The sequence below is a fragment of the Oncorhynchus kisutch genome, linkage group LG8 (assembly GCF_002021735.2).
Source record: "Oncorhynchus kisutch isolate 150728-3 linkage group LG8, Okis_V2, whole genome shotgun sequence".
Taxonomy (NCBI): domain Eukaryota; kingdom Metazoa; phylum Chordata; class Actinopteri; order Salmoniformes; family Salmonidae; genus Oncorhynchus; species Oncorhynchus kisutch.
This window is the reverse complement of record NC_034181.2, coordinates 66818174-66833366: the sequence shown is the minus strand read 5'-3', so window position 1 is coordinate 66833366 and position 15193 is coordinate 66818174. Positions and strand designations below refer to the sequence as shown.

At 41.3% G+C, this 15193-nt stretch overlaps 1 protein-coding gene across 2 annotated transcripts in view; it reads right to left on the bottom strand.

Moving 5' to 3' along the window:
• myo1ea (myosin IEa) overlaps positions 1-11686 on the bottom strand; it is a 57878-nt gene extending 46192 nt beyond the window's left edge. For both annotated transcript variants that reach the window (XM_031830925.1, XM_031830926.1), the window contains exon 1: positions 11344-11686. In XM_031830925.1, coding sequence (XP_031686785.1) covers positions 11344-11346 — 3 coding nt within the window. In that variant the 5' untranslated portion in view covers positions 11347-11686. The remainder of the gene's footprint in view (positions 1-11343) is intronic.
• Positions 11687-15193: the final 3507 nt, after the last annotated feature.

The following is a 15193-nucleotide window of genomic DNA, read 5'->3' as shown; positions in this document are numbered from 1 at the left end:
TACCTTGTACCTTGGCTCCTTGCTGCACTCGCGCAACAGGTGGTCAGCCTGCCACGTAGTTTCCTCGTGGATTGCAATGTAATCGGCCATAATCAGCATCCAAAAAAATGGCGTTTACGATTGTTATGAAAACTTGAAAAATCGACAATGCAGATTAATTCGGTCGACCTCTACCTGACGTAGTGAGCACTCCAACAGGGCAACAGCAAAGAATGCATTATTTTCACTAAGAGGACACAAAGACACATAAACCGCCTGTGTCAATAACATCAGCTGTGTGATAAGCTGTCCGACAGAGGCCAACTAACACAAAGCGACTTCTATACAAATCAATATTTGTTTTTTGGGCCCTGCTGCTGCTGTGTACGTATACAGAGAGGAAGCCACACTAGGTGCAAAATCTGTATAGTAAGTCCACTACTAGAGTGCACAAATTACAGCCTGCCATAAAACTGCTCTGCCTAAACCAAGTTTGACAGATTCATACAGAAGCACAACGGCTTTTAAGAGATAGCAGCCCACAAAAGGGAAGCATAACTGAGAAGTTAATCAAAGCCAGACATGTGGGAGCTTTATTAAATATTCTGCCATCAATTTTTGGCATGAATAAAAAAAGAAAGTGATTATTCACCATAGTCAAAATCAACTGGGTGCATGAAAAAAAAACAGATGTCCTGGGAACCGTAGAGCCAGATTGGGTGATAATTTATCCTAAATGCTAACATCTAGCATGGCTCCCAGGACAGTAGCATCAGAGAGATGAAAGGCCGTGTGTACACCTGATGGTATAGAAAACAGGCAGACTAACGATGCTGGCTAGAGCATCTTACTCCCAGCCACTCAGGGAAATGGGTGCTGGCTGACAACCAAGAGCAGCACAACTCCCATCTGAGCTGATGTTAAACACTCAGGAAGTCATCAACAACGGCCTCTCCCCAGAAAGCATTCCACCCTCCCAAAGTATGGCCTAATAACCTGGCTCACCCAACAGAACACTGGTAATAACCTGGCTCACCCAACAGAACACTGGTAATAACCTGGCTCACCCAACAGAACACTGGTAATAACCTGGCACACACAACAGAACACTGGTAATAACCTGGCTCACCCAACAGAACACTGGTAATAACCTGGCTCACCAAACAGAACACTGGTAATAACCTGGCTCACCCAACAGAACACTGGTAATAATCTGGCTCACCCAACAGAACACCGGCACAGACCTTTACTTTACACACCTATCCATTTACAGTCTGTCTGGGACTGGGTATGAGGCTGATGTCTATCACTGTGTTTCCACACCACATGCCCAGAGAGAACTAATATAAAATACTTATTTTTGGAATACTTTGTTTTGTCACCGACTTACTTTGTGTCTGAACAGCCCAATCAGCTGACCAGGTCTAAAAAAAAAGAAATGGAAGAGAGCTCAAACTCAGTCACTGCTACAGACACACACACACACACACTGAAAAGTGATCACAAATACAGCTTCATGACTTACTGTTCTGAATATACACAATGAATCCAATGACAAACATTTACATTCCACAAAGACAACCTTAATGAATCACAATCAGCTTCACGGTCACAAAATCACATACCAGATTTCACTGCAATCTTTTAGACACATTTCTCATAAAATGTTCTTTCAAAGGGTTTTGGTGCAGTAAAAATGTGAAAATAATAAAAAATGACAGATGTTGCAGTAGGCTGTTTGTAGTCCTCTCCAGCTTTGAAGGGAATAATATAACACAGTTCCAATGATTTCCAGCTGACGATCTCTTGATTCTCTGATATTAATCTTATATTGTGTTGATCACTATAGTATTGCAGAGCTACATCACACCATTTCGATATTTTCATTGAGGGTTACAGTTGATGTTTGGTTCAGTGATATGGACAGTTAAGACACACACACACAGTACCAGTCAAAAGTTTGGACACACCTACTCATTCAAGTGTTTTTCTTTATTTGTACTATTTTCTATATTGTAGAATAATAGTGAAGACATAAAAAATATGAAATAACACATATGGAATCATGTAGTAACCAAAAAGAGTGTTAAACAAATCTAAATATATTTTATATTCTTCAAAGTAGCCCCCCTTTGCCTTGATGACAGCTTTGCACACTTTTGGCATTCTCTCAACCAGCTTCATGAGGATTGCTTTTCCAACGGAGTTCCCAAATATGATGAGCACTTGTTGGCTGCTTTTCCTTCACTCTGTGGTCCAACTCATCCCAAACTGAGGTCAGGTGATTGTGGAGGCCAGGTCATCTGATGCAGCATTCCATCACTCTCCTTAGTCAAATAGCCCTTACACAGCCTGGAGGTGTGTTTTGGGTCATTGTCCTGTTGAAGAACAAATTATAGTGGGACTAAGCACAAACCAGATGGGATGGCGTATCGCTGCAGAATGCTGTGGTAGCCATGCTGGTTAAGTGTGCCTAGAATTGTAAATAAATCACAGACAGTGTCACCGGCAAAGCACCCCCACACCATCACAACTCCTCCCCATGCTTCACGGTTGGGAACCACACATGCCAAGATCATCCGTTCACCTATTCTGCGTCTCACAAAGACATGGCGGTTGGAACCAAAATGATCCCATTTGGACCCATCAGACCAACAGATTTCCACCGGTCTAATGTCCATTGCTCGTGTTTCTTGGCATAAGCAAGTCTCTTATTATTTGTGTCCTTTGGTAGTGGTTTCTTTGCAGCAATTCAACCATGTATCCTCTAAACAGTTGATGTTGAGATGTGTCTGTTACTTGAACTGTGTGAAGCATTTATTTGGTCTACAATTTCTGAGGCTGGTAACACTAATGAACTCTACAGCAGAGGTAACTCTGGGTCTTCCTTTACTGTGGCGGTCCACATGAGAGCCAGTTATCATAGCACTTTTGCTCCTTTCATGTCCAATATATTTAACAATCTGACCTTCATGTCTTAAAGTAATGATGGACTGTCGTTTCTCTTTGATTATTTGAGCTGTTCTTGCATAATATAGACTTGGTATTTTACCAAATATGGCTATCTTCTGTCACAACACAACTGATTGGCTAAAAACACATTAAGAAGGAAAGAAATTGCACAAATTAACAAGGCACCTGTTGCATTCCAGGTGATTCTCTCAACCAACTTCATGAGGTAATGCCAAAAGTGTGCAAAGCTGTCATCAAGGCCAAAATGGTGGCTATTTTGAATAATCTCAAATATAAAATATTTTGAATTGTTTAACACTTTTTTAGTTACTACATGATTCCATGTGTTATTTCATAGTTTTTGATGTCTTCACTATTATTCTACAATGTAGACAATAGCAACAAATAAAGAAAAACCCTGGAATGAGTAGGTGTCCCCAAACTTTTGACTGGTACTGTAGCTAATGAGATTATGGGTATTACTGGCACAATACAGTGGGAAACTGTGTGGCACAATAGTATACAATTTATGATTATAGGAAAGCCATAATGAGCCATTAGACTTAATCTAAGAAGTGATGCAGGGTGAAAACAATGGTGACCTAGGGCACGGTAACAGACAGAGATGGGTTGATAAAGTCTCCATGGGGCAGTGCTGGAGCCCAAACACTGAATCAGATGCCTATGATCTTTTGACATAATGCAACAGTGGATGGGAAACAAGCTGAACAGATAAATGGAACTCAGCTCTGACAGAGCGTGACATTTTTCCATTTCCACAGCTGTCCTAACGGGTGAGAAAACACATGCAAATAGAAGTTTCAGATAAGACTTTGTTTACTTTTTTGTTAGGTCAGAGCTTGCTGAACAGAGTTCCACCTCCTTAGTGTGGGAGACTGTAGACAGTGGATATCTGTTGAAAATTACAAAAGTAAAGCAACCAACCACAAAATAAGGAAAAACAGATCATGCAAATGAGGACATCTAGAGCATGTACTTGTCTCTCACTATGGTGTTACTTGTTTATAATTAAGCAATAAGGCCCGAGGGGGTGTGGTATATAGCCAATATACCATGGCTAAGGGCTGTTCTTTCCAGCTAAAGAATTCGGAGTGCCTGGATACAGCCCTTAGCCTTGGTTAGTTGGCCAAATACCACAACCCCCCCCCCCCCCCCCCAGGTGCCTTACTGCTAATAGAAACTGGTTACCAATGCAGTAAATAATTTTTTTGTAATACCTGTAGTAAAACGGCCTAATATACCACATCTGTCAGCCAATAAGCATTCAGGGCTCAAACAAACCATTTAATAATAATAATTATTAGTTATGAACCTGTAACACTAAAGTGACATTAACATGCGACTGATGATTAATAATGTGTACCCAGGAAAGAGATGGATAGACCTGGGAGATGAGCTATCCTCTTACTGGAATGCAGGCATCCCCCATGGAATTCAGGGCATGTTTGTCTGTATGCAAACAGAACCCTCTCAGAACCCTGCTCAGATCCACAGACAAGACAGAAAAGATCCAGAGGCAGACAGAAGACTCCAGCTGTGCTCAATGGGGCTGATATCATGGTAACTTACTTTTGGAAAATATGAAAATTATAGTGACAAATGTTGTGAAATCTTTGTCTCACAGCATGAAATTGCCTAAAATATGTCAAACCTACATACTTTAAGGAAAAAACATGATTTTCCATTTACTACATGACACCTATAAAACTTAGCAGCCGTTTAATTGTGGCCCAGACTAGAACAGGTGAGTATTGTCTGAGCGAGAGAAGATATCACATCAGCCTAGAAGTCTGATCAAAAGTGGCCTCCTCTGCATGGGACCAAAGAGCTGCCTGGCACAGTCCTCCCCATCCCTCACTGGGGTAATGGGAGACATTTGCTGTGAGAACAGACTGTGCTCTCCATTGGGGGTAGCCTGCAGGCTACCCTCACCCCAGTGGGCACTCAGTCCTGTGGGTAGTGGTGCGAGAGCCAGGCTCACAAATGGTGTGCTGTACCAAGGGCTGGGCATCAGTAAACCTGGGCAAGCCAGAAGAGAAGAGGGGAGCTGACAGTGAGCTGGCCGGGACACATAGACCCAGATCACTTTACAGAGGGGAAAATGCAGCTGGCTGTTCCTCACCTGACCACCACATTCACAGCTGGCCCAGGTTGCTGAGGGATGTGTTTCACATTTCAAAGACATTAAAGGCCTGCATTAGGGAAAGGGGGATACCTAGTCAGTTGTCCAACAATGTATTCAACTGAAATGCGTATTCCACATTTAACCCAACCCCTGTGAATCAGAGAAGTGTGGGGGGCTGCCATAATCGACATCCACGTCTTCGGCGCCCGGTAAACAGTGGGTTATCTGCCTTGCTCAGGGGCAGAACGACATATTTTTTTTACCTTGCTAGCTTGGGGATTCGATCCAGCAACCTTCCAGTTACTGGCCCACTGTGCCATCACTGAACCGACTGAGGAAAGCAGAAAATAAAATAATAATTTATGGAAACGTTCACGACACAAAAGGTGAGGCAGAAAATGGGTATACAATTGGATCTAAAAGGAGAATCCTCTATATTTTTGCTTGCTCCAAAACCAATAGATTGACACATTTTATAATGTAGGGTTACCTGTGAATGGCCACAGTTAGCAGGTGGTATTAGTTTGCACAAAGGTAACATTTACTTGTCATTGAAGAACAATGGGGTTTTGGTTTGGAGAACAAACTGCCACCATGATCAACTACTGAGGAATACTAAGTGCCAAACAGAGGAAGTTGCTGTGTTAATGGCATCGTGAATGGTCACCATGAAGCGGTATCCTCTAATCTGATGCACTTTAAAAGACATGGCAGGATGTGGCATCACATCAGACAGCATATCTGTTTGAAGACAAAGGTCAACAGCAGCTCTTTACTAATGAAAATGTTAAACTTCCAATAAAAAGCTCAATTAAAGAAATGCTCATTTTAACCAGTTTTATGTTTAATTAATCATTTTAACTTTTCATTTTGCACAAACAAACCACAAGGGGTTACAACCAATGAGTAAATATCATTCAGAGGAGCTTCTGTGAGAACATTGTCAGAATAGTAAGGCTAAGACAAGCGTTTAACATCCATTAATAAATCTGATTCTTGATCCAGTCTGATTCTGCCATCTGTTCTGGAAGTCAGTGAGTCGGAACTTAGAACCTGTGTGATGGCTTATGGAACGCCACGAACATGAAGATGGAGCTTTGCAACAAAGACCAATATGCGTGGGATTGATAAAGAGGAGAGTGTAGGTTTACTGGATCTCTGTGAACAAATTGAACAAGTTCCCCAGAAGGGGTGTTCGCCCTGTTCTAGAGAAGGGCTCGAATTCCTGCAAAACTCTTTTCAGCATTGCAGGGTGGAAAAAAATGGAGCACAGGCTTTGAAATGGGGGGATATTACTGAGCATTCACCTCCCTGCAGAAAAAGCTGATAAAAACCATATGCTGTCATACTGAGCTAGTATTCAGCATCTGGCAGAGTGGGGACTGTGAGTGATGCTACCGCCTGGTGCTCCAGACAGTCAGAGTGACAGACTGCTTCTCTCCACACAAGCCAAATATTAGAGTTCCCTCAATGTGACCCCAAAAAGCCATTCTTTTTTTTAAAGAAAGAGTTGTGCACTGAGTAACTGCGGTGCGTTTCATTCTTTATCTCTGACATCAGACTAAAGAGAGGAGAATATCTGGGGAAGGTTTATTATTTGACAGAAAGTCCGTTTATGACGAGCCAGATTCTGACATATCCAGATGACGTACTATGATCTTGCACGTAAAACAGCTACCTACTTTTGAAGCAAACCTGGAAAAACAATTGCTCCTTTCATGTCCAATTATTCCAGTGCTGCAAAATGTTATGATGCAAGACGTATTAAATGTTTTCCACCTGGTTCATTGAAAGGATACATTCAGTTGTGTCCAACAGTTTCATATTGTTTTGAATTCAACCTTTCCATTCTCTGCTTACTGAATATTATGCTCAATAAACCTGTCACTGATGAAAGGATCTGTATATACAGCACATATGTTCTACTGTCATTAAAGCTACCTCACCAGAAGGAAACCAGTCCATTTCCTTCTGGTCATTCAGCATGAAATTCAGCACCCATGCCAGGGAACCGCCCACACCGCCCGCTAGTCTAAATAAGAATATCTCTAACTTCAGCAGATCTAGGGGAGTTGGGTTCACCGCAGCATATTACCTCTGAAGTGAGTCAGAATGTGCCTCAAGGCTAAAAGTTGTCTAATGTTGGCTCATCTAGATGTGTGCACAGCATGCTAAATCCATCTATCATCATATCTGGGTTTATTCGTTGGAATCTACTACAGAAGGATGAAGATAATGTTTTTAAAACCATCATGAGCCTACAGAGAGGGGGTCGTCCAGTCATCAAACAATGTATATGCATGCATTTTATGGTACAACCCCGTTCATACGTTTTAAAATTATATCAAACTAAACCGTTTGATCTTTTCCAGTGATGAAGACATGGACGTCACATGGTATGGTGGGGTATGGAAAATGGGTCAAATCTGAGCACCTCTATCACCTGAATGTTTTGTCATTCAGGTCCAAAAAGTAACTTTCTGACCACTTCTTCCATGGGCAAACATGTATGGAAAGTTTTGTTTAAATCAAAAGGGATACTGTCAAAAAGTGATTGAATTCATATGGATTTACCCCAACGGAAGGTCACGTAAAATAGTTATATTGGAACTACTGTAATTGTAACATTGTTCTAATACAGTGCATTAGGAAAGTATTCAGACCCCTTGAATTTTTCCACTTTGTTACATTACAGATTTATTCTAAAATGGATTCCATTTTTTTTCTCATCAATCTACACACAATACCCCATAAAGACAAAGTGAAAACAGGTTTAGACATTTTTGAAAATTTATTAAAAAACAGAAATACCTCATTTACATAAGTATTCAGACCATTTTCTATGAGACTCAAAGTTGACCTCAGGTGCATCCTGTTTCCATTGATCATCCTTGAGATGTTTCTACAACTTGATTGGAGTCCACCTGTGGTAAATTCAATTGATTGGACATGATTTAGAAAGGCACACACCTGTCTATACAAGGTCCCACAGTTTACAGTGCATGTCAGAGCAAAAACCAAGCCCTGAGGTCGAAGGAATTGTCCTTAGAGCGCCAAAATAGGATTGTGTTGAGGCACAGATCTGGGGAAGGGTACCAAAAAAATGCTGACCGCCCGGCCAAACTGAGCAATCGGGGGAGAAGGGCCTTGGTCAGGGAGGTGACAAAAAACTTGATGGTCAATTTGACAGAGCTCCAGAGTTCCTCTGTGGAGATGGGAGAACCTTCCAGAAGGACAACCATCTCTGCAGCACTCCACCAATCAGGCCTTTATGGTAGAGTGGCCAGTCCTCAGTAAAAAGCACATGACAGCCCGCTTGGAGTTTGCCAAAAGGCACCTAAAGACTCTCAGACCATGAGAAATAAGACTCTCTGGTCTGATGAAACCAAGATTGAACTCTTTGGCCAAGCGTCACATCTGGAGGAAACCTGGCACCATCCCAATGGTGAAGCATGGTGGTGGCAGCATCATGCTGTGGGGATGTTTCTCAGTGACAGGGCCTGGAAGACTAGTCAGGATCGAGGGAAAGATGAACGGAGCAAAGTACAGAGAGATCCTTGATGAAAACCTGTTCCAGAGCGCTTCGGACCTCAGACTGGGGAGAAGGTTCACCTTCCAACAGAACAACCCTAAGCACACAGCCAAAACAACACAGGAGTGGCTAAAGGTCTCAATGTCCTTGAGTGGCCCAGCCAGAGCTCGGACTTGAACATCTCTGGAGAGACCTGATAAAGGCTGTTCAACGACACTCCCCATCCAACCTGACAGAGCTTGAGAGGATCTGCAGAGAAGAATGTGAGGAACTCCCCAAATAGCCCCAAGCTTGTAGCGTTATACCCAAGAAGACTCGAGGCTGTAATCACTGCCAAAGGTGCTTAAACAAAGTTGTGAGTAAAGAGTCTGAATACTTATGTAAATGTGATTGGTTAAAAAATAAAAATAATTAATACATTTTCTAAATGTTCTAAAAAACTGTTTTTGCTTTGTCATTATGGGGTATTGTGTGTAGATCATTGAGGGAAAGAAAACAATTTAATCAATTTTAGAATAAGCCTGTAACGTAACAAAACGCGGAAAAAGTCAATGGGTCTGAATACTTTCCCGAATGCACTAGCCAAGGTACAGAGCTCAGTTACGTGGTACTGAGGGTTTGTTCCTTGGATTCCTTTGTGGGAAACCAGATCTACAGGCTCCATACACTGAGCACTGGGAGCAGAGCAGACTGCATAACAGGGTTAACCTGTTCTAGAGAGACAACACGTGGGATATGGACCTTCCTAACACCTTCCTAATGTTTTGTACACTGTGTATATACTGTCATTACCAACCCCGCCCTATGTCCGTATCCCACGTGTTGTCGCTCTAGAACAGGTCAACCCTGTTATGCAGTCTGTGCACTGGGAGCAGAGCAGTGTATGGAGGCTGTAGATCTGGTTTCCCACAAAGGAATCCAAGGAACAAACCCTCAGTAAACCCCTGAATGGCACACATACACAATCCATGTCTTAGTTGTCTCAAGGCTTAAAAATCATAATTTAACCTGTCTTCTCCCCTTCATATACACTGATTTAAGTGGATCAATAAGGGATCATAGCTTTCACCTGGATTCGACTGGTCAGTCTGTCATGGAAAGAGCAGGTGTTCCTAATGTTTTGTACACTCAGTGTACAGTACATGACATTACAAGTCAAGCAAAGTCATTCAGTGGATTTGGGCAATTCAAGCAGAACAAATGGTTTAAAAAAAAGATTTCTCCTTAATTAAATCAAAATACGGCAGTTGACTTGTTGGATTCAATAAACAGTACTTTAGCTGATACCCACAGTGGGATATCTACCACAATGGCAATGGCCTCATGATCTGTGATCTAAACACAAAGGAAGAGGCCACGCAACAGGGACAACTTTCTCCATAACTCTCTCCGGTACGCTTAAGCTGTTGGGATGACATTCAGTAAGCAGGAGAAACCGATCTCCATGTGGATATCACACAGGCTGCTCTCTGTCTCCTCTTCCATGACCAACCTGTTTTATTCAAAGTAGGGCTGTGCCAACACTGTACCTAGGAAGTGGGAGCTGCATGTGACTGTCTGTCAGTATAGGTGGTTGCTATAGGGACTGTATCTGCAGGCCACCTTTCTTTTACAACCCCCCCCCCCACTTACTTTTATGGTAAGTGAGATTAAAGTTGTTGAGTAGACAACAATTTCAAAATGTGACGTTTTTTCCCATTATGCAATATTGGCTTAGTTGTGAGCAGTGTAAACCACCTGTATCACAGAGAGTAAACAAACAAGTTTAACAACAAACTGGGCAGACTGTTTCCACTGGGCCCTCTAGATCTCAAGAGATCCAATATCCCGTTTTCATCTTTAGCATGTCTCACTAAGGCTTTGATATCAGATACACACTGTTGTCAAAAACATTTTGGTTTAATGTTTTACCATATCTCTGTCCACATACAAAAATCCTGCTCAGTTAGAGAGGGAGGACGAGAGAGTGTGAGAGAGCACTTTTATCATAAACATATGGTAGGTAGGTTACTCCTCAAAATAGGAGGGAAAATAGTGGATTGGATTGTTGTTGCATTCTTATCAACATTCCATACAACCTGCTAGATCAGATTGAGACTAGAAGAGGCATTTAGTCCAAGTTGTTCTTTGAATTTAACTTTACACTGTAGCAAAACAAAATCTAATGATTTCAATTCCTGTCTACTTAAATATATAATTCTGTGAAATAGGCACTCATACATCTCGTTATGTTATTATTCTCTATGACAATTAATACCATAAAGGCTATTGGTTGCAAAAATAGGCAACTTCACATCAGCCTGTAAAAATGACTCTTGCAGCACCTCAGTAGGCTATGACTCATGACGACATTACCTTGTTGAATGACTAGCTAAACATTTCTTAAAATATTCTGGTGACAATTTACAGGATGCAATTTCAACCTTATTTGACAATTTAGACAAATGATATGGTCATTAGACTAAAACCTAAGAATATATTTAATAAAAGTACATTGTCCCCTTGCATTGACCATTTCATCTGTGAAATAGGAATATGCTGATCTTGCGATTTATAAAAATGTTGACATGATATTTAACGTCATCGTGTCACGAATCCATCAGACCTCCATATATTTAACAATCTATAAATTACTTTCACGTCCCTTTCAAGAAGAGACATTATCGTGTTCCTTCATATCCATATGAATATGTTATCCAGAAAAACATGGTCTGTAAAAGCTAAGTTATCTTACCATTCTTTCTCCTTCTCCAGACAGTTACAATGTATCCTTGTATTCCGTATTGAACAGGGGCTGGCTGTCTCAGTAGTCGTCTATTATTTAAAAATGTAAAACGTTGTTTTGCAGTTGGCCAGCTAAGAAAAAAAAACAAGACAAAGTCAAAATAAAAAATAGTATCGCAGACGCCTTCCAAGCAGGAACACACAGATTCTCCTCAGGACCAGCTTCCTCTGTCCATTCTGTAGCGATAGTCTAAACATGAATAGACATAGGAACTGAACTCAGGCTCCCGAATGCTGCTGTTGTATGTTTGAGAGGTAAAGTTCAACTTCGAGGCTGGTAGCTGACTGAACAGCCTGACCAAACAATCCATAAATGGAAAATTCGTCTTTAGCCCTCAGCCAATAGGAGAGGGGTCTGGAAGCGTCACTCCAGAGGGAATCACACCAGATGATTTTGGGTACGTTGGAGAACGCATTTGCTGTGGCTAAAAATTGTAGCGATATCAAATCAGACAAAGAGTTTTGAATTTGATAAGAATTTATTCTAAAAGAGGACCATATTGTACAAGCATTATACACGGTATAATACTTTTAGGTCACTTATGGGAAAGCTTTTACAAGTTTATCTTTCCTTCTAAATTGAGCAGAAAAAAAATTCATGTTCCTTTGATGTTGCCATTCCGTTTATTTTTAATCCTGAAAAACTCCCCATTCTTTAACGATTAAAAGCATACTCAAAACATCATGCAGCCACCACTATACTTGAAAATGTGGAGAGTGGTACTCAATGATGTGTTGTATTGAGGACAATTTTTTTTTGCAGTATTACTTTAGAGCCTTGTTGCAAACAGGATGTATGTTTTGGAATATAACAAGCGTCTCTGTCCTTCTTTTCACTCTGTCTATTAGGTTAGTATTGTGAAGCAACTACAATGTTGTGGAGCCATCCTCAGTTTTCTCCTATCACAGCCATTAAACTCTGAAACTGTTTTAAAGTCACCATTGGCCTCATGGTGAAATCCCTGAGCGGCTTCCTTTCTCTCCAGAAACTGAGTTGGGAAGGATGCTTGTATCTTTGTAGTGACTGGGTGTATTGATACACCATCTAAAGTGTAATTAATAATTTCACCATGCTCAAAGGGATATTCAATGACTTTTTTTGTACCCATCTACCAATAGGTTCCCTTCTTTGTGAAGGAATTGGAAAACCCCTGGTCTTTGTGGTTTAATCTGTGTTTGAAATTCACTGCACGACTGAGGGACCTTACAGGTAAGAAATTAGGGAGTCGTAAAAAATTATGTTAAACACTATTATTGCACACAGAGTGAGTCCATGCAACTTATTGTGTGACTTGTTAAGCACATTTCTACTCCTGAACTTCTTTAGGCTTGCCATAACAAAAGGGTTGAATACTTGACTCAAGATTTGTAATTCATTTGTAATAATGTCAAAAAACATAATTCCACTTTGACATTATGGGGTATTGAGTGTAGGTCAGTGACAAAAACATCTACATTTAATCCATTTTAAATCCAGGCTGTAACACAACTAAATGTGGAAAAAGTAAAGGGGTGTGAAAACTTTCTGAAGGCACTGTAAGTAACATAACCCAAATAATAATCATGTGAATGACATTTAATGAGTTCTCATGTGACAGATAAGACAACTGTGTGAACACAAATAACTGGAGCAGCGGGATGAAGACAAAGCACTAATTTTTCACTGTGTCAAATATAGAAAGAGTTCACCCAATTAATTTATTCCAAGTATTGAATATAAACCATTATATAGGGTGTGATTACACAGGCATCTCAATTCTGATATTTTTCCACGAATTGTTCTTTTAACCAATCACATCAGACCTTTTCATATCAGCGCCAGTTCAGAGCTAATCTAACTGGTCAAAATATCAGAATTGGGCTTCCTGGGGAAATGCAGTCTAACATGGTGGACCTGTTGAGTGGTTGAACACAGCCTTGAGTGGTTGAACACAGCAATTACCATGAGATGGTTGGAGTGCATAGGGAAGATGAGATTGTCCAAATTCAGAAGGGGTGCTGCTCAGGTCATCTATAAGTCTTTGCTAGGTAAAGCCCCACCTTATCTCAGCTCACTGGTCACCATTGCAGCACCACCCGTAGCACGCGCTCCAGAAGTTATATTTCACTGTTCACCCCTAAAGCCAATTCCTCCTTTGGCCGCCTTTCCTTCCAGTTCTCTGCTGCTAATGACTGGAACAAACTGCAAAAATCACTGATGCTGGAGACTCATATCTCCCTCACTAACTTTAAGCATCAGCTATCAGAGCAGCTTACAGATCATTGCACCTGTACATAGCTCATCTGTAAATAGCCCACCCAACTACCTCATCCCCATATGATTATTTTTTGCCCCTTTGCACCCCAGTATCTCTACTTGCACATTTATCTTCTGCACATCTATCACTCCAGTGTTACATTTCTAAATTCTAATTATTTTGCCACTACGGCCTATTTATTGACTTACCTCCCTAATCTTACTTCATTTGCACACACTGTATATAGATTTTCTAGTGTGTTATTGACTGTATGTTTGTTTATTCCATGTGTAACTCAGTGTTGTTTGTGTCGCACTGCTTTGCTTTATCTTTGCCAGGTCGCAGTTGTAAATTAGAACTTGTTCTCAGCTGGCCTACCTGGTGAAATAAAATACATAAATACGTGTGGTTATGGCAAGGTTGCCTGCTCTTCTTCTCCCTGGGCATGCCCCTCTGAGGTGTTGTGCAAAGTATTTTATTTTTCACTTATTTAACCCTTATTTTACCAGGTAAGTTGACTGAGAACACATTCTCATTTACAGCAACAACCTGGGGAACAGTTACGGGTAGAGGAGGGGGGATGAAGGAACCAATTGTAAGCTGGGGATGACTAGGTGACCGGGATGGTATGAGGGCCAGATTGAGAGTTTAGCCAGGACACCGGGGTTAACACCCCTACTCTTACGATAAGTGCCATGGGATTTTTAGTTACCACAGAATCAGGACACCCGTTTAACCTTTAACGTCCCATCCAAAAGACGGCACCCTACACAGGGCATTGTCCCAAGTCACTGCCCTGGGGCATTGGGATATTTATTAATAAAAACATTTAGACCAGAGGAAAGGGTGTTTCCTACTGGTCCTCCAACATCACTTCCAGCAGCATCTGGTCTCCCATCCAGGACCAACTCTGCTTAGCTTCAGAAGCAAGCCAGCAGTGGGATGCAGGATGGTATTCTGCTGGCGTAATATTGATCAGATCTGTGGGTGTCATGGCTCAGGCCTTTATTGAATTGTGGATATAAAATGTTGTCTTGTTCTTGTCCCTGATCATATGATTGCACACAGTTTCTCACAGCCACATTTCTAATGTAATTTGGTTGATGGATATTTGTAAAGCTTTTGCAAGTCCACTCCGTGTCTGCTCATCTACGGTCGGCAATGTGGGAAGTGAGGTGAGGCGACAGGTAGCCTAGCAATTTAAAGCATCAGATTTGACTCCCTGCGCCGACTGTGAACAATCTGTTGATGTGCCCTTATTCGTCCTGTAAGTCGCTCTGGATAAGGGTGTCTGCTAAATTTCTAAAATGTAAATGAGGGTGCAGGGAGGGGTGTGGTCAGACTGCTCGCTCTGCAACCTGTCTGACAGGCTTAACAATGGAATGCAGGCTGCCCATGACATTGGCTGTTTTTAAGAGGATCAAAACTGCAATGTACAGTGCCTTGCGAAAGTATTCGGCCCCCTTGAACTTTGCGACCTTTTGCCACATTTCAGGCTTCAAACATAAAGATATAAAACTGTATTTTTTTGTGAAGAATCAACAACAAGTGGGACACAATCAT